The sequence below is a fragment of the Acanthaster planci genome, linkage group LG08, assembly GCF_054643075.1.
Source record: "Acanthaster planci isolate LZ-2023a linkage group LG08, COTS_SCS, whole genome shotgun sequence".
In the NCBI taxonomy this organism is placed as follows: Eukaryota; Metazoa; Echinodermata; class Asteroidea; order Valvatida; family Acanthasteridae; genus Acanthaster; species Acanthaster planci.
The window spans coordinates 8,278,420-8,292,071 of record NC_141784.1 but is presented as its reverse complement, the minus strand read 5'-3'; the positions used below and the strand labels follow the sequence as shown (position 1 = coordinate 8,292,071).

The 13,652-nt window shown below is 43.0% G+C and overlaps 1 protein-coding gene and 1 long non-coding RNA gene across 2 annotated transcripts; both read left to right on the top strand.

The window, feature by feature from the left end:
- The first annotated feature begins 1,490 nt into the window (after positions 1-1,490).
- Positions 1,491-3,393, top strand: LOC147798360 (uncharacterized). The gene is made up of 2 exons (XR_015426175.1): positions 1,491-1,672; positions 1,881-3,393. It is a non-coding gene; the product is annotated as an uncharacterized LOC147798360 (long non-coding RNA).
- Positions 3,394-6,142: 2,749 nt separating this feature from the next.
- LOC147798359 (isoamyl acetate-hydrolyzing esterase 1 homolog) lies at positions 6,143-13,428 on the top strand. The gene is made up of 6 exons (XM_087140154.1): positions 6,143-6,291; positions 8,303-8,355; positions 8,801-8,999; positions 9,889-9,997; positions 10,497-10,615; positions 11,600-13,428. Exons 1-6 carry the CDS (start codon positions 6,247-6,249, stop codon positions 11,768-11,770), a joined length of 696 nt encoding a protein of 231 aa, XP_086996280.1. The 5' UTR covers positions 6,143-6,246; the 3' UTR covers positions 11,771-13,428.
- The last annotated feature ends 224 nt before the right edge of the window (positions 13,429-13,652 follow it).

Here is a 13,652-nt window from a genome sequence, read left to right as displayed (position 1 = left end):
AGTGATGCCGACCTTAACCGTGTTGGGCCCAATTTTCTTTTCAGTGATCTCAGTATTAAAAGCTGTGTGGTGTATAATGTTTATTACTGGTGATTCAACAGTAAGAGATCCAGGGTGGCACAGTCGGGCTGCACTCGCCTCCCTATTCCATCGACGGAAATACATTTTCATTGGTTATAACAGGAAATTTGGTTCGCTTTCAAGTGCAGAATAATTTGATATTTGAAGAGAAATTCTCACAGAAGATACGTCTCGCATATCTTCTTGGGTTACCCCCAAAGTTGCAACAGGTGCGCTGCAACTGCCGCTCTTTCTTGCGAATGGTTGATCCATCGCTGGCCGGACAGGTCTGCCCGAAAAATACGAGCAGGAAAACGACGAAATAAACTCCAAAGAAACGAACCATCCCCAGGTGCTGGAATTTCAACAACAGCAAATGATATCGAGAATGCAATGGATGTCAAATCAGTGAGCACGTTAGATTTAATTTGGATGGGACTTCACTTAATCCGTGCCTCTTCGGCCATAACTTGAATATCGGAATTCGGAGTTACAAAAATGCCACGGCAAAAAAGTCACCATTGCATAGTCAAGCAGATCCCCTTTCGAACTCGGATAGAATACTGCCAAAATGTACCCGTCATTTCTCATAAGTTTACAAAAATCAAATGCAAGTATTGGCCCTCGCACATTTCCCTGGTTGCCGGGCGTGAAAACGGCACGATGGGCACCGTGAGTTGTTTCTGTACCAAAATGGGCCCGACATACACAAAAACAGTAGTATAGATTTCGATTCGTATTTTCCTTCACTCCATTTGAAGTACACTGATCCCTGGAAGTACACGACACTCCATCAGAAATACACCTCTGACAGTCGACCTAGCCACGTAGCTCTGGAGGGTGCATGCCGCACCTCTAAAAATAAATTCCCTTAGACACCAGTGATAAAACCCTATTTCAATTTGTACTCATCTCTCCTTCAGTTTTTAGTGGGTTGATCGACGAATTTTTGAAAAATTCTCACCCAAATTTAAATCAGACTACCCCTCAAATGAAGGAAATTTCACTGCTGGGAAACTCAGCCATTTGAAAAATGCATCCCTCTGCAAAACGGCTAAATAGTGCCACTTTCGGACCCAGTTGCATCCAAGTTGCTCAGGATTGGAAGCCCCGAGTCCGGGCCTGAGGTTTAGTGCCACATTTCTTGAATCCTCCAGTTCCATGGCTCTCAGGACGCTGTAATATAGAATAGTTTGAGTGTATAACTTTTATTAATGAGCTCCGCAAGGCCCTTCGCATTAACAGAACACATCAACGAATTTTGCACGTGCAGTTTTGGGCAGAAATGCCACGCTGCATCGTCTACGATCATTGATCTCCGTTGTAATTATAGACTGGGTAGGACATCGCGTCCAAAACGCGTCCCGCGTATGCGTATTTTCAGCAGGGTAAATAACGATCGTTGCGACTTTTCTTGCGCGTACCTTCAAACGGAGTCTTTCAAAACCTGCTCGAGGTTATTGTACTTCAGTCGTCAGATTTGGAAGGAAAACTGAATTCCACACCTGAAAAGGATAAATTTGGAAAGAGTGAAGGTTGACGTGTGCACACAAGCAGCGAATTGCCGGAGATTGACGGTAAATCAACTTTGGGAGGGAACTGCTTTTGACATGTGAGCCGCACTTTCAATTCAGAAAGTTTCAACATGCCCTGTACTTTATAATGCTAGACGTAAAGCCTGTTATAGTAAGAAATGTGCGACAGTGTATCGAGCCCATCGGGCTCAGTGTATGAGACTACGCTATGTCGCAGTTCTGATATACTTGTTGGCAAATGTGGTTTCAAAACATGATGATTACTTTGTCTTTTATTTTCCACAGATTTCACAGGAAAATTATCCAAGAAAGCCACGAGTTGTGTTTGTCGGGTCTGCAGAGGCAGTGAACCCAAATCATGAATAGATTTCGATTGAACCAACCCAGAGTGAAAATGCCCAAGCAAGACCGCGTAGGCAACACGTGTGAAAAGTGAATAAAGACCAAAAACAAACACACACATACACAAAAACAGTGTTATAGATTTCGAGTGGGTTATTTAATAAGAAGAAAGTGGTCAGTTAATTCCGGAAAATGATGTTCTTGAATTTTTGTCCGCTCTTCGAGGGAGACGCCTAGGGCATGGCACCCTCCCATAAGAAAATTGTTTTCTCCGTGACATATTTGACTAGGTACCGGTAAACGAACAGCATACAGCATCACATTACCCTCCTGAAACGCAGCGCGCCGTCACTGTTCAGCCGCACATTTTGCGCAAAAAACAATGCGCGGTGTCCTATCCAGTCTTTATAATGCGGATCAATGTGTTGGATGCACTCCCGCAAAACAGTTGTTCCTGTACACGCACAAAACAAAATGGAGAACTATCTTGCTTGTGCTAGTACAATTTGCCCTAAATAAAGTTTGTGTATACTTAACATTCGGCTGTCATTTCTGTTTTCCACAAACAACGCCAGACAACACACGCCAAACGGCACGGTAGACACAACGTTGGGTCTATGCGCACGGCCTGCGCTCCTGCTGGACATGACAAGATTGAGCGGGGGAGTGGATCAAAGAGGGGGGGGGGGCTGGAGAGCGTACAATGGCTATTGCCAATTGTCCCGACATGTTTGTCCAGGATTGTCTGGTTTTACGTATGCCCGCTGATGTGTGTGAGAAGGATAGAGTGTGCGAACCGTTTTCGGCACTGGTCGATTCGATTTAACACTAACTTGAAATGAGCATCAAATGCGCCGAACTCACCCTCAAAACATCACATGCATTGGCACGATTGCATAATAGACCCTACTCACGTGGAGGCCATTTTCGATCTTATTCCCCAAATCTGTTGTATATATTGCAAAGTGTCGATTAGGATGGCACCAGACTGTTTTGTAGTTTCGTGCCTTGTGTTCCAAGCCTCCCTTTCAGTAATGTTCACAATCTGGCGATGTACGATTCTATGTCTTGAATCATGTATTTCAAATGATTCATCAGAGTAGACACTCGGGTGGAAATTCATCATGAAACTTCATTTTATTGCTTCATGTGTGCTCTCCACTTTCAAAAATGAAGAGTTAACAACGCTTTCAAATTCAATGTGGCCGGCCCCGTGAATAAAGTCCATATCTCAACCTTCAGCCAATAGAACGTCCGTAACGCGCTAATATATTAGGGCGCGCGGGTGCGCGCGCGATAGGTACAAGGCACACTGCCAACGTTGGGCCACAATGCATCATTAAACAACTTGAGTCTCCCCCTTTCTTTTTTTTTTACGGTTTTCATGGATCACCGTTACATTGGACTGTAAAAAAGGGACTAATAATAAAAGGCAAGAATTTAATACGAAGAATTACACTAATGTATTCACGTCAACATTTCGCACAACTGAAAAGACAAGTGAAGGTGTACAATGTTGAAAAGGAATTATTATAGTTCAACAGGAAAGTGCTTTTTCAACCACGTCTCTATAGAGAAAGGATTCGCTGAAGGTGTCTGAAGAGCTATACACCACAAATCAGATGCACCAGACAGTACCTGTTATTCAGCAGAACCATTGGGTTCCTGATTAGGCTGTCACTTTATGCTAGTAAAGGAAACGAGAGAAAACGTACCCCTCCCCCCAACAAGGGCAAAAGTGGCGTGTCATTCACATAATACTGTGAAAGAGTTGGGACATATAGACAGGTGTATCCGGTTCGTGAATGTGACGTCACTTCAGTTTAAACCAGGCGCTCTGCGCACGCACTGCACATGGAGTTACATGCATCGCTCGCCGTTATATGGAACCATGGAACCGGAAGTTAACGCGCAATTTCAGCGGCCGTCCAATGGGAGCCTGCAAATCGTGGCGCGTCCGCGCGTATGACAGAGTTACTTACGAACCGAATAGACACGGTCCGGGGATTTGCCCATGCTGATTCGCGTTCATTTAAAAAAAAAATGGTACAGAGAAGCTGTCAGGGAGAGCATTTAATTTTGACCTCCATTGTTTGCGTGAATGTGTATTAGTTTTTGCTACGTGATGCACTATTTTAATCACTCGGGTATTTACACAGCAAGATTCTGTGCAGTGAGGCTAATGACTCTGTTATATCCTTGATATGAACAGCAAAGACCAATATCTCTGAGATGGCCGAGTGGTTAAGCGCGCGGTTGTCAGATCGTCAGACGGTGGGTTCGAATCCCAGTGGTGGTTTTTTATTTTCCAAACGCTTGCCGTCAGTGAGTGGCTATAAGAGACTCTAATTCACCCCGTCAAATACCAGCAGTACCTTAGCCTACTGGATAAGCTCTGCGGCTGGCACTGTCCGCGAAGTCCAGGTGAGCGCCTTAGTACAGGTTCGAGACGTATGGCCGACTCGGCGGCCAGGGCTTAGGGGCCTGTCTCGTTCCTCCCTTGCATGGTCGCTCGAACCCTTTTGGGGGTTAAATGGATGGGCAGGGAGGAAGTGCGTTGGGCCGGGAACCCCGAGATCCCAGAAGAGTCCTATATGGAAGCCGGTAACTGCGATTCCTTGCGAATTTCAGGAGTCCGTGCGCCTGAATGCTTGGTCAACACCGCATAACTTTTGTCTTTTTCCGCCTCGGCACTTTTTTTTTTTCCCCCCACGTCCCCGGGCGCGGAAGAACCCACAGGGTAATTTTCTAGGTTTGAATACGGTGAGCCAAAGGATTGATGCTGATTTACTTTCATTTATAATATTAATTTCCTAAATTTTCGACAGTGATGCCGACCTTAACCGTGTTGGGCCCAATTTTCTTTTCAGTGATCTCAGTATTAAAAGCTGTGTGGTGTATAATGTTTATTACTGGTGATTCAACAGTAAGAGATCCAGGGTGGCACAGTCGGGCTGCACTCGCCTCCCTATTCCATCGACGGAAATACATTTTCATTGGTTATAACAGGAAATTTGGTTCGCTTTCAAGTGCAGAATAATTTGATATTTGAAGAGAAATTCTCACAGAAGATACGTCTCGCATATCTTCTTGGGTTACCCCCAAAGTTGCAACAGGTGCGCTGCAACTGCCGCTCTTTCTTGCGAATGGTTGATCCATCGCTGGCCGGACAGGTCTGCCCGAAAAATACGAGCAGGAAAACGACGAAATAAACTCCAAAGAAACGAACCATCCCCAGGTGCTGGAATTTCAACAACAGCAAATGATATCGAGAATGCAATGGATGTCAAATCAGTGAGCACGTTAGATTTAATTTGGATGGGACTTCACTTAATCCGTGCCTCTTCGGCCATAACTTGAATATCGGAATTCGGAGTTACAAAAATGCCACGGCAAAAAAGTCACCATTGCATAGTCAAGCAGATCCCCTTTCGAACTCGGATAGAATACTGCCAAAATGTACCCGTCATTTCTCATAAGTTTACAAAAATCAAATGCAAGTATTGGCCCTCGCACATTTCCCTGGTTGCCGGGCGTGAAAACGGCACGATGGGCACCGTGAGTTGTTTCTGTACCAAAATGGGCCCGACATACACAAAAACAGTAGTATAGATTTCGATTCGTATTTTCCTTCACTCCATTTGAAGTACACTGATCCCTGGAAGTACACGACACTCCATCAGAAATACACCTCTGACAGTCGACCTAGCCACGTAGCTCTGGAGGGTGCATGCCGCACCTCTAAAAATAAATTCCCTTAGACACCAGTGATAAAACCCTATTTCAATTTGTACTCATCTCTCCTTCAGTTTTTAGTGGGTTGATCGACGAATTTTTGAAAAATTCTCACCCAAATTTAAATCAGACTACCCCTCAAATGAAGGAAATTTCACTGCTGGGAAACTCAGCCATTTGAAAAATGCATCCCTCTGCAAAACGGCTAAATAGTGCCACTTTCGGACCCAGTTGCATCCAAGTTGCTCAGGATTGGAAGCCCCGAGTCCGGGCCTGAGGTTTAGTGCCACATTTCTTGAATCCTCCAGTTCCATGGCTCTCAGGACGCTGTAAGATAGAATAGTTTGAGTGTATAACTTTTATTAATGAGCTCTGCGGACATATCTCTGGCCTATTTGCCTACTAAGTTACGTTGGTGCACCCTGAAAGCCGTTTCATTTAAGGCGGCCAGCCATCGAGCGCTGACACAGTTATCATCTCTTGGTGGCGCCCTTGAGAAATATCCAAACGTGTGGCGCTCTTGCCCCATTTCGCTGCAAAGGGTACCGTTACATGTTATTTAATCGTGTCCACAATGTCTTGGCCAAAAGTTGTATTATTTGGAGATTCTATAACACAGGTAAGTACAGGTACTTGCTTACGTTGCACTTTCGCCCAAAACTGGGTGAAATGAAGTAGGCACGGACACTCCGTCATGCCCTGTTCCTCAAGTCCGAGTAGGCCACCTACTGCTAGGCCTAGTACTAGTTACATTTATTATATAGGCTAAGTAAGATTTTGAGCTTTGCGTGGTGGAAGAGACACGAGAAATAGGTTTGTGGATACACCATGGAATCAATCTCTTTTGGGTGGGGTGTGGTTCTTAAAAGAACCGGTGAGTGTTTACTCGACGTTTCGTCCAGTGTTAGTTATTTATTCTTCATTCGACATTCGACATTCAATGTGCAACACGTCACTGTTTGATATTCAACACTGAATTAGTAACCAAAATGATTTGACATTCGGTGCCCACACAGGTCAGGATGCACATGATGTACGTCCTTAGAAATGAGGGAGTGCAAAAGGGACAAAAAACAAACTGTGCGCACCACCTACATTCTTGTTGCACACCACCATCATTGTTGAAGAGAGGCAAGATCATAAGTAAAAGGTCTGAATTCTGCCAAAAATAACTTGTAAATGGTCCAAAACCATCGTGATTACATGTTAATGAGACATTATTTAGTATGGATGGCTTTTTGGGGACGATTTGATTGAAAAAGTGCAGTTTTAGGCAAAGTAAACGGGCACATTTAGAATCCCATAGCATTTCAAAGCAGTGCAAATTTTGAACTGTGAGTCACATGGACACATCATGTCCAAGTTTTGAAAGAGGACAAAAGGAGCAAACATTGCCTCTTTTACCCTCCCTATGTGGATATAGTGATAAAAGGCATATGCCTGATCGTATTTACACAGACTATCTTTTGTGAAATATCAGCAATAACTTACATCAGCAGAGATGTGTTAAATGTGTGTTCAATGCCAAGATAAAGAAACTCATTCTACTGTACCATTCAGTTCTAAGCAGTGCTGAACGGTGCAAACAAAACAGTCGTATTTGCACAAAAAAAATGATATCCAACCAAATGTTTTATTCTTATCTCAATTGCGACCATGATTTGTGCCTGTTAGTCGCCCGCCTTGTCAGTTGTATTTCACGAATGATCACTGCCCAATTTTCTTCTCCGTGCACCGAGCAATGCTTTTGTAACATGATCTATGATCGCGCGGTTTATTCTCCGTCTTACTACGGACACAGCATGAGCCCACGTTAAACTGCAACGTAGATGTAACGTGCATGTAGATACATTCACTCACGCACAGGTACTAGGTGCTAGAGTTGACTGGTTTGTGGTTGCGGTTACCGTTTGTACAAAAATCGACCTGGCGCCTGGCATTTTTTTCTAAGAGCCAGTGGCTCCTTAACAGCCACTGTTACAGCAGAAGATGGTCACCATAGCAACATGAGTCAGGTCATCCCTTGGAATGCATCTTGGGAGAATGATGCGGCCCCAGGTGGTGTTATAACCTGAGAAGCCACTGTTACACCAGTACAGCACTGGTTCTAAGAAGTGGCATACACGGTGTATCTAGGTACCCTCCTATACAGGTCTTGCTCTTTGGTACGGAGCGGGAAAAGGAATGCAGGAATGTTGTAACTGTTCAAATTTGTGGTAGTTTTTAAAATGCATGTACTTTCAATTCCATACAGTAATTCTAAGTGGGAGATACAGCAGGCCCCCTCATCTGAAATTTGGATCATGTGAAGTAACCCTTACTTTGCTAGAGGAATATTTGTCTATGGGACTGGAGCCAGTCCGATTCATTCAGTAAAACCGTGGAGAAGTAACAATGATTAACTCACAGTGCTCTTAAAATATTTGATATTATGTGCTTTCATTGGGGGCATTTACAAATCGACTCAAACATATTACTTAACCCACAACAGATGATTTACCAAATTTTCAAGATCTTTCAAGGAATGAATGAAATGTTTCGCTGATGCTGTACTGACCATGGAAGACAAGTAAATCTTGTCTGGAAATTTTGGACTTCTAGAAAGTAATGAAAATCTCTGTGTTTCACAGTTGTCTTTCGGTGATGGAGGATGGGGTGCATCTCTAGCAGATCAGCTACAAAGGTAAACAGAATTTTAACCATGCAGCGTCTTTGTTAAATTACAGGTGGAACTTTCAGATCAATGGTTTTGTGCTTTCTCCCGGTGATATGGTTATAAAACCCTTGTGCACTAGACTCCAGCCACATTGACAAAGACAGGCTATATGAACAGGCACTGCAACAGTGTGCACCTGTGCACTTTGTTTTGAAATCTAGGATTTGGTGTATTTTTATCAAGATCCACCAATAGATTGTTATAAGTAAATACTGAAACTCATAACGAAGGAATTACATGTTTGTTTGTAAGTAAATTGTTTGCCAAAAGTTGCAGTATCCTGTTATTTAATGAAGCAGTAAAATTGGATGAAAGGCCATGAATTGAAACGCGACTTTTCAGCACTGACACGACGATATAATGATGGACACAGTACATGTCAATACATTTTCTCCTTTTTTATCTCACACAGAAAGTGTGATGTTGTGGTCAGGGGCTTCTCAGGTTATAACACCACCTGGGGCCGCATCATTCTCCCAAGATGCATTCCAAGGGATGACCTGACTCATGTTGCTATGGTGACCATCTTCTTTGGAGCCAATGATGCCACCCTAGAAGTTACAGAGAGCTCCAAGTATGTCAGTGTGGATGACTTCATTGGAAATTTACAGGTGCTTTGTGCTCAGTCTGCTGATACAGTGAAAGATCATGCAACATTGCAGATCATTCAGATCTGAGCATAACTACATGTACCTAAAAGAACGTCCCAAGATGAATTAGTTTCTGAAGATATCTTTCAAAGAACTCTGAACATTTTGCAACGGAACTTCCTAAGCATCATCACCCTCATGGCCTTTAAATAGTCCCACTTACACTGTATGTAGTGCATTGTCATGAGGATGGATCCAAGTTCATGGAAAGATAGAAATATAATGGAACATGCAAGGCCATGGCCTTCTCGTACATCTACATTATCTGACCCTTGCCTTTTCTATTCTAAATAACCTAGCTCTGCCACTGCTTACCTCGTCCATTTGATAATCCAGTTTGGGAAGTGTTTCCTTCCTGACTATGTTTCCTCCTAGGAGCACTTAAAGGATGCTATGTGTCAGCTGTGTTTAGGTCGATATCACCCTCTAACATATAAAAGCTGAAATGTCTTTCTTTTTCTTCGCCCATGGAGCTGAAGGAAGATATTACATGAACTAAAGCAATGATCAGAGGGCCACAGAAAGTTGGAATAAATGAATTTGTTGCAGAATATCCAGAAAAGTAACCTCATTAGAAAGAGATGAATACTCAAGTATTAAAGTAAAGTACTGTTAAGAATGACTTTTTAGTAAGGCAGTGACATTTTGGTTGATTACCCAAATTATGCAAAGTGGAAAATGGAGCCTTAATTTGTAAATTTGGAGTGCACTAATACTAAATAGAGAGACATTGGTTGGCTGGATGGAAAGGATCAAACTGTTGTTAAAAAAGTGAATTTTATTTTTGTACATGGTTCAGAATAATTATGGACTTTCTAAGTTTCTTTCTCCTACGTAAATGTTTCTTCAGGGTATGGTGAAATATTTAGTGGAGGGAGGAGTCAGCCCACAGAACATCATCATCATTTCTCCACCGGCACTGGATGACAAAACCTGGAGTGAAGGATGCATGAAGAGTGGTAAGTGCTGAATGCGGTAAGGCTCAAAGCAACCATTTAGTGACAGTCGTGATGGTTTGAAATGGATGACTTTGCCATCACTTCTCCGATATGTTTTGGAGGATTCTAAGGCAGATAAATCAGAGAATTGTTCTGGTGCATTGAACCTGCACTGCAGCTTCCTGCCTGGTGAAGGGCATTGCCTATTGGCTGTTTGGAAGAACTGTAGAGGGTGCTGTGACTGTGCCACCAGGGGGGGAAGTGAGCAGATACCAATTAAAGTAGGCACAAAAGTGGCAAAAAGGGAAAGGATAGGAAAGGAAAAGAGTCCAGAATTTTAAAGTCCACTACAAGTCAATCACAAATCTTAGAAATCTTGGACTTACCACATTTTGCCAAGCCTGACCTAGAAGGGGGGGGCTATGTGTGCAGCACCAGAGGAATGCTGGTGTCAGAATAAGCGACACTCTTCAGTAGTTTGCCACTGTCCTGTTTACACCCATGCTCTGTGTTTTATCAGGTGGCCCAGTCAACAGGAAGAATTTCAACACAGGTCTCTATGCCAAAGCCTGCTGTCAGGTGGCCAAGGAATACTCCACGGGAATCCTTGATCTCTGGACACTCATGCAAGAGGAGCAGGTGTGAGCAGATTGGTATAGCAATTATACTGAGACAGCTAGAATAAAGTACCACTTAGCAATGTTGCACCCAAGCCCATGTTTGGATTCTGGGCTTTGAGCTTTTAGTTTGATTCAGGAGATCTTGAGCTACATGTATGTCTAACATGTTTCCTTAGCAAAGCGGATTGACTAATGAACGACCAGAACCAGTATGCCTCACAATACTTGTGGCCTGAATGTTCCATTGCTTCGTAATTGCACAAGGTGAAGTGCATTCAATTTTTAGAGATCAGAAAATGTTGACTTTAAAGTACCCTACTTGTTCCCAATCCTGCACTAGGTGTAAGACTGGGAACTATTAAAGTTAGAGCGTTAGCCCCCAGGTTTCTTACATTAAAGTCATATATATTCAATTGGACCGGGTCAGGCGGTTCATGTCTCCCCTCTAGAATCCAGCCAGTGAAATTGTTTTCATTCCTTGATTTCTATCCCTGGTCCCTTCATGAACCCTGCTGCAGTTTCTGGCAGTTGCAGTGTGGATAAGCTTATTCAGTACTTATCTTACTCAAATGTCAGAGTAGAAATAAAGATTTAAAAATACTCTGCAATACCTGAGCGGTTGATTGAAGTTTCTCAGGGGGATGAATCCGGAAGGAAGCAAATTGCTCAACTGACAAAAGGCATGCTGCTTCAAAAAAGGGACTTTTTTATGAGTATGGGCCGCGAGCTGCACCAAGAGAGGGTGCTGTTTTCTTAGCAGCAGAGGCTCCTTTGGTCGGAAATGAATTTTGGTGGGTCACAAACGACAAGGAAATGCACGCATCACGGTCGCATCGCTACCAACTAATTGAGCACTCCCGACCAATGCGGCTCTTTTCAACTGATGAGGTAGTGCTTCTGCTCAAGGCCTATACCTAAAAGGAATCTCTCTGTTATAGAAGTACCACAACACCATTGACTTTAATGTTTAAGTTGAGAACAACTCTGTGCTTCCACCCATCAGAATTGGCAACGTTTTTTAGTGGACGGTCTCCACCTCTCGGCTGAAGGGTCAAGATTTCTGGCCGGGCATCTGTTGGAAATGGCAGCCATCAGAACTAACCACCTACCAGACCAACTGCCCGACTGGAAGGACATTGATGTGGCTAATCCCGAGAAGAGTCTGATGGCTTGACGTGAAAGGCTTTGGAGTGGGAGGTGAAGAGTGTTCTGGAACTGTTCAACGTTGCTGGCATGTACATGTGTGTGCATGCTGAGACATTGCCATGTCACTAACATCTGCTTGTGCAACAGTTGATATGACAGATGGATCTATATTGGTAATAGCTTTTCTATGAGTCTCTGTACAGTATTTAGATTGTTCAGTATGTTATGTTGCTTTAAGGGGGAATATTTTTGCTGTTGTCTTTCCTTTGAGTCTTAAAAGATTGCTCCCCTAATGTGCACCTTCAGTGGTCCTAGAACTGGGCCCTCATGCAAATCGGTTTCAACACTCGGACATCAAACAATAAAAACACACTTACATGTACACACCTGCAGCCATGACTCAAGGCCGACATCCTAGAGTCTTCCACCGCCTTGCCTACAACACAGTGTAAAGGCACCTTCATAGTCAAATATCATCATTTAAGACCATCATTTAACCCCTTTCCTCTAACCCTCCCAAACCGTATCATAATGCTTTTCCAACTGTAAAAGAACGAGAGAAGGGGCTACTATAGTTCATGAATGATGAGGTCGGCACTTTATACGTGTAGACTGCATTTCCAGCAAGGTTTGAGGAGTTGTGCACCAGTGAGAACTGAAAGGTCCTGACGTAAGAAGTCAAAAGACCTGAAAGGGTCGTGTCGGTCGGTGTTTCAATGAATGCATGATAGGGTGACATTGTACATCTAAAGTGCCCGCTGCCTGGAAACTTAACTGTATCCTCCTTTGGTATTCGTGTGAGGATCAATCACAGATCCTTCAGTCTGCAGGTAATTAATGACGGATTCCTCGTAATCGGTGCTAAACTTGTGAGGGGCTTGAGAATCTCCCAGTGGATTAAAGGGTTTCGATAGGTTTGGGTCAAGAAGATGAAGTTGTTCTATTGGTGAGACACCTGAGGTGCAGGGTTCCCACTCTCCTGGAAATCCTGGGAAAAAGTTATCCTAGAAAGACATGGAAAATAATATGATGTCATGGAATCCTATTGTAAGAGGAAAAAAGTGAGGGATGTGTCATGAAAATCAAGATCATACAAGGGTTATTTTTGATAGGCGGCTGTTGAATTGAAAATGGAATAATGATGAACTCACAGGCAGCCCTTGTCAGTGTAGTAGTGTCTATGACAGTCTTCCAATTCATAATATCAAATTTTCTCTGCAAAATGGGGTTGAGTGTCATTGAAATGGTCATATTTTAGCCCTGGAAAGTCCTGAAAAAGTTACGGAAATTGGTTTTTACGTTCCTGTGGGAACTCTGACGTCTCGGGCCAAAACTTTCAAGTGGGTTGCACTGACAGTGTGCAAAGATAGAATTCACATTGGCGAGCGGAACACACGAAGTGGAGGCCCGTCTATTACATCACAGATTGTGTGCTTTGGTCAAAATATTTTTTACTGTTTTTCAAGATTTTCGGGGTTAAAATATAAAGCCCCAACTTGTTTTTACCTCTGTGTAGATGGTTATATTAACCGAGTTCAAACCTTTTTTCTCAAAATTAAAAATTTGGAAATGCTCAGTGTTTAAAAATATCCACAAGAGGGTCTTAAGGGATTGTTCAAAAAATTGTTTACAAATTTGGAGTGCAGAGGTGGCAACTCAATTACCAATAAATAAGTGTAAGGATGATGGCTTCTTGAGTTTTTTGTGTGTCTCCTCAGTAGGGGCCCTGAAACAGAAGTGAACAAAATGTTTCTTCTGACCAGGAACTCTCCAGTTTGTTCAAGAAAACACACCTAATACGGCAGCCTACTATGTATTTGGTGTGTCTTCAGTTTGAAAAAAGTCAGGTTCACTTTTGCAGAATAAGAGGTAAGTTTGTAATTTTGTTTATAATCCAGAATATTTGTTTT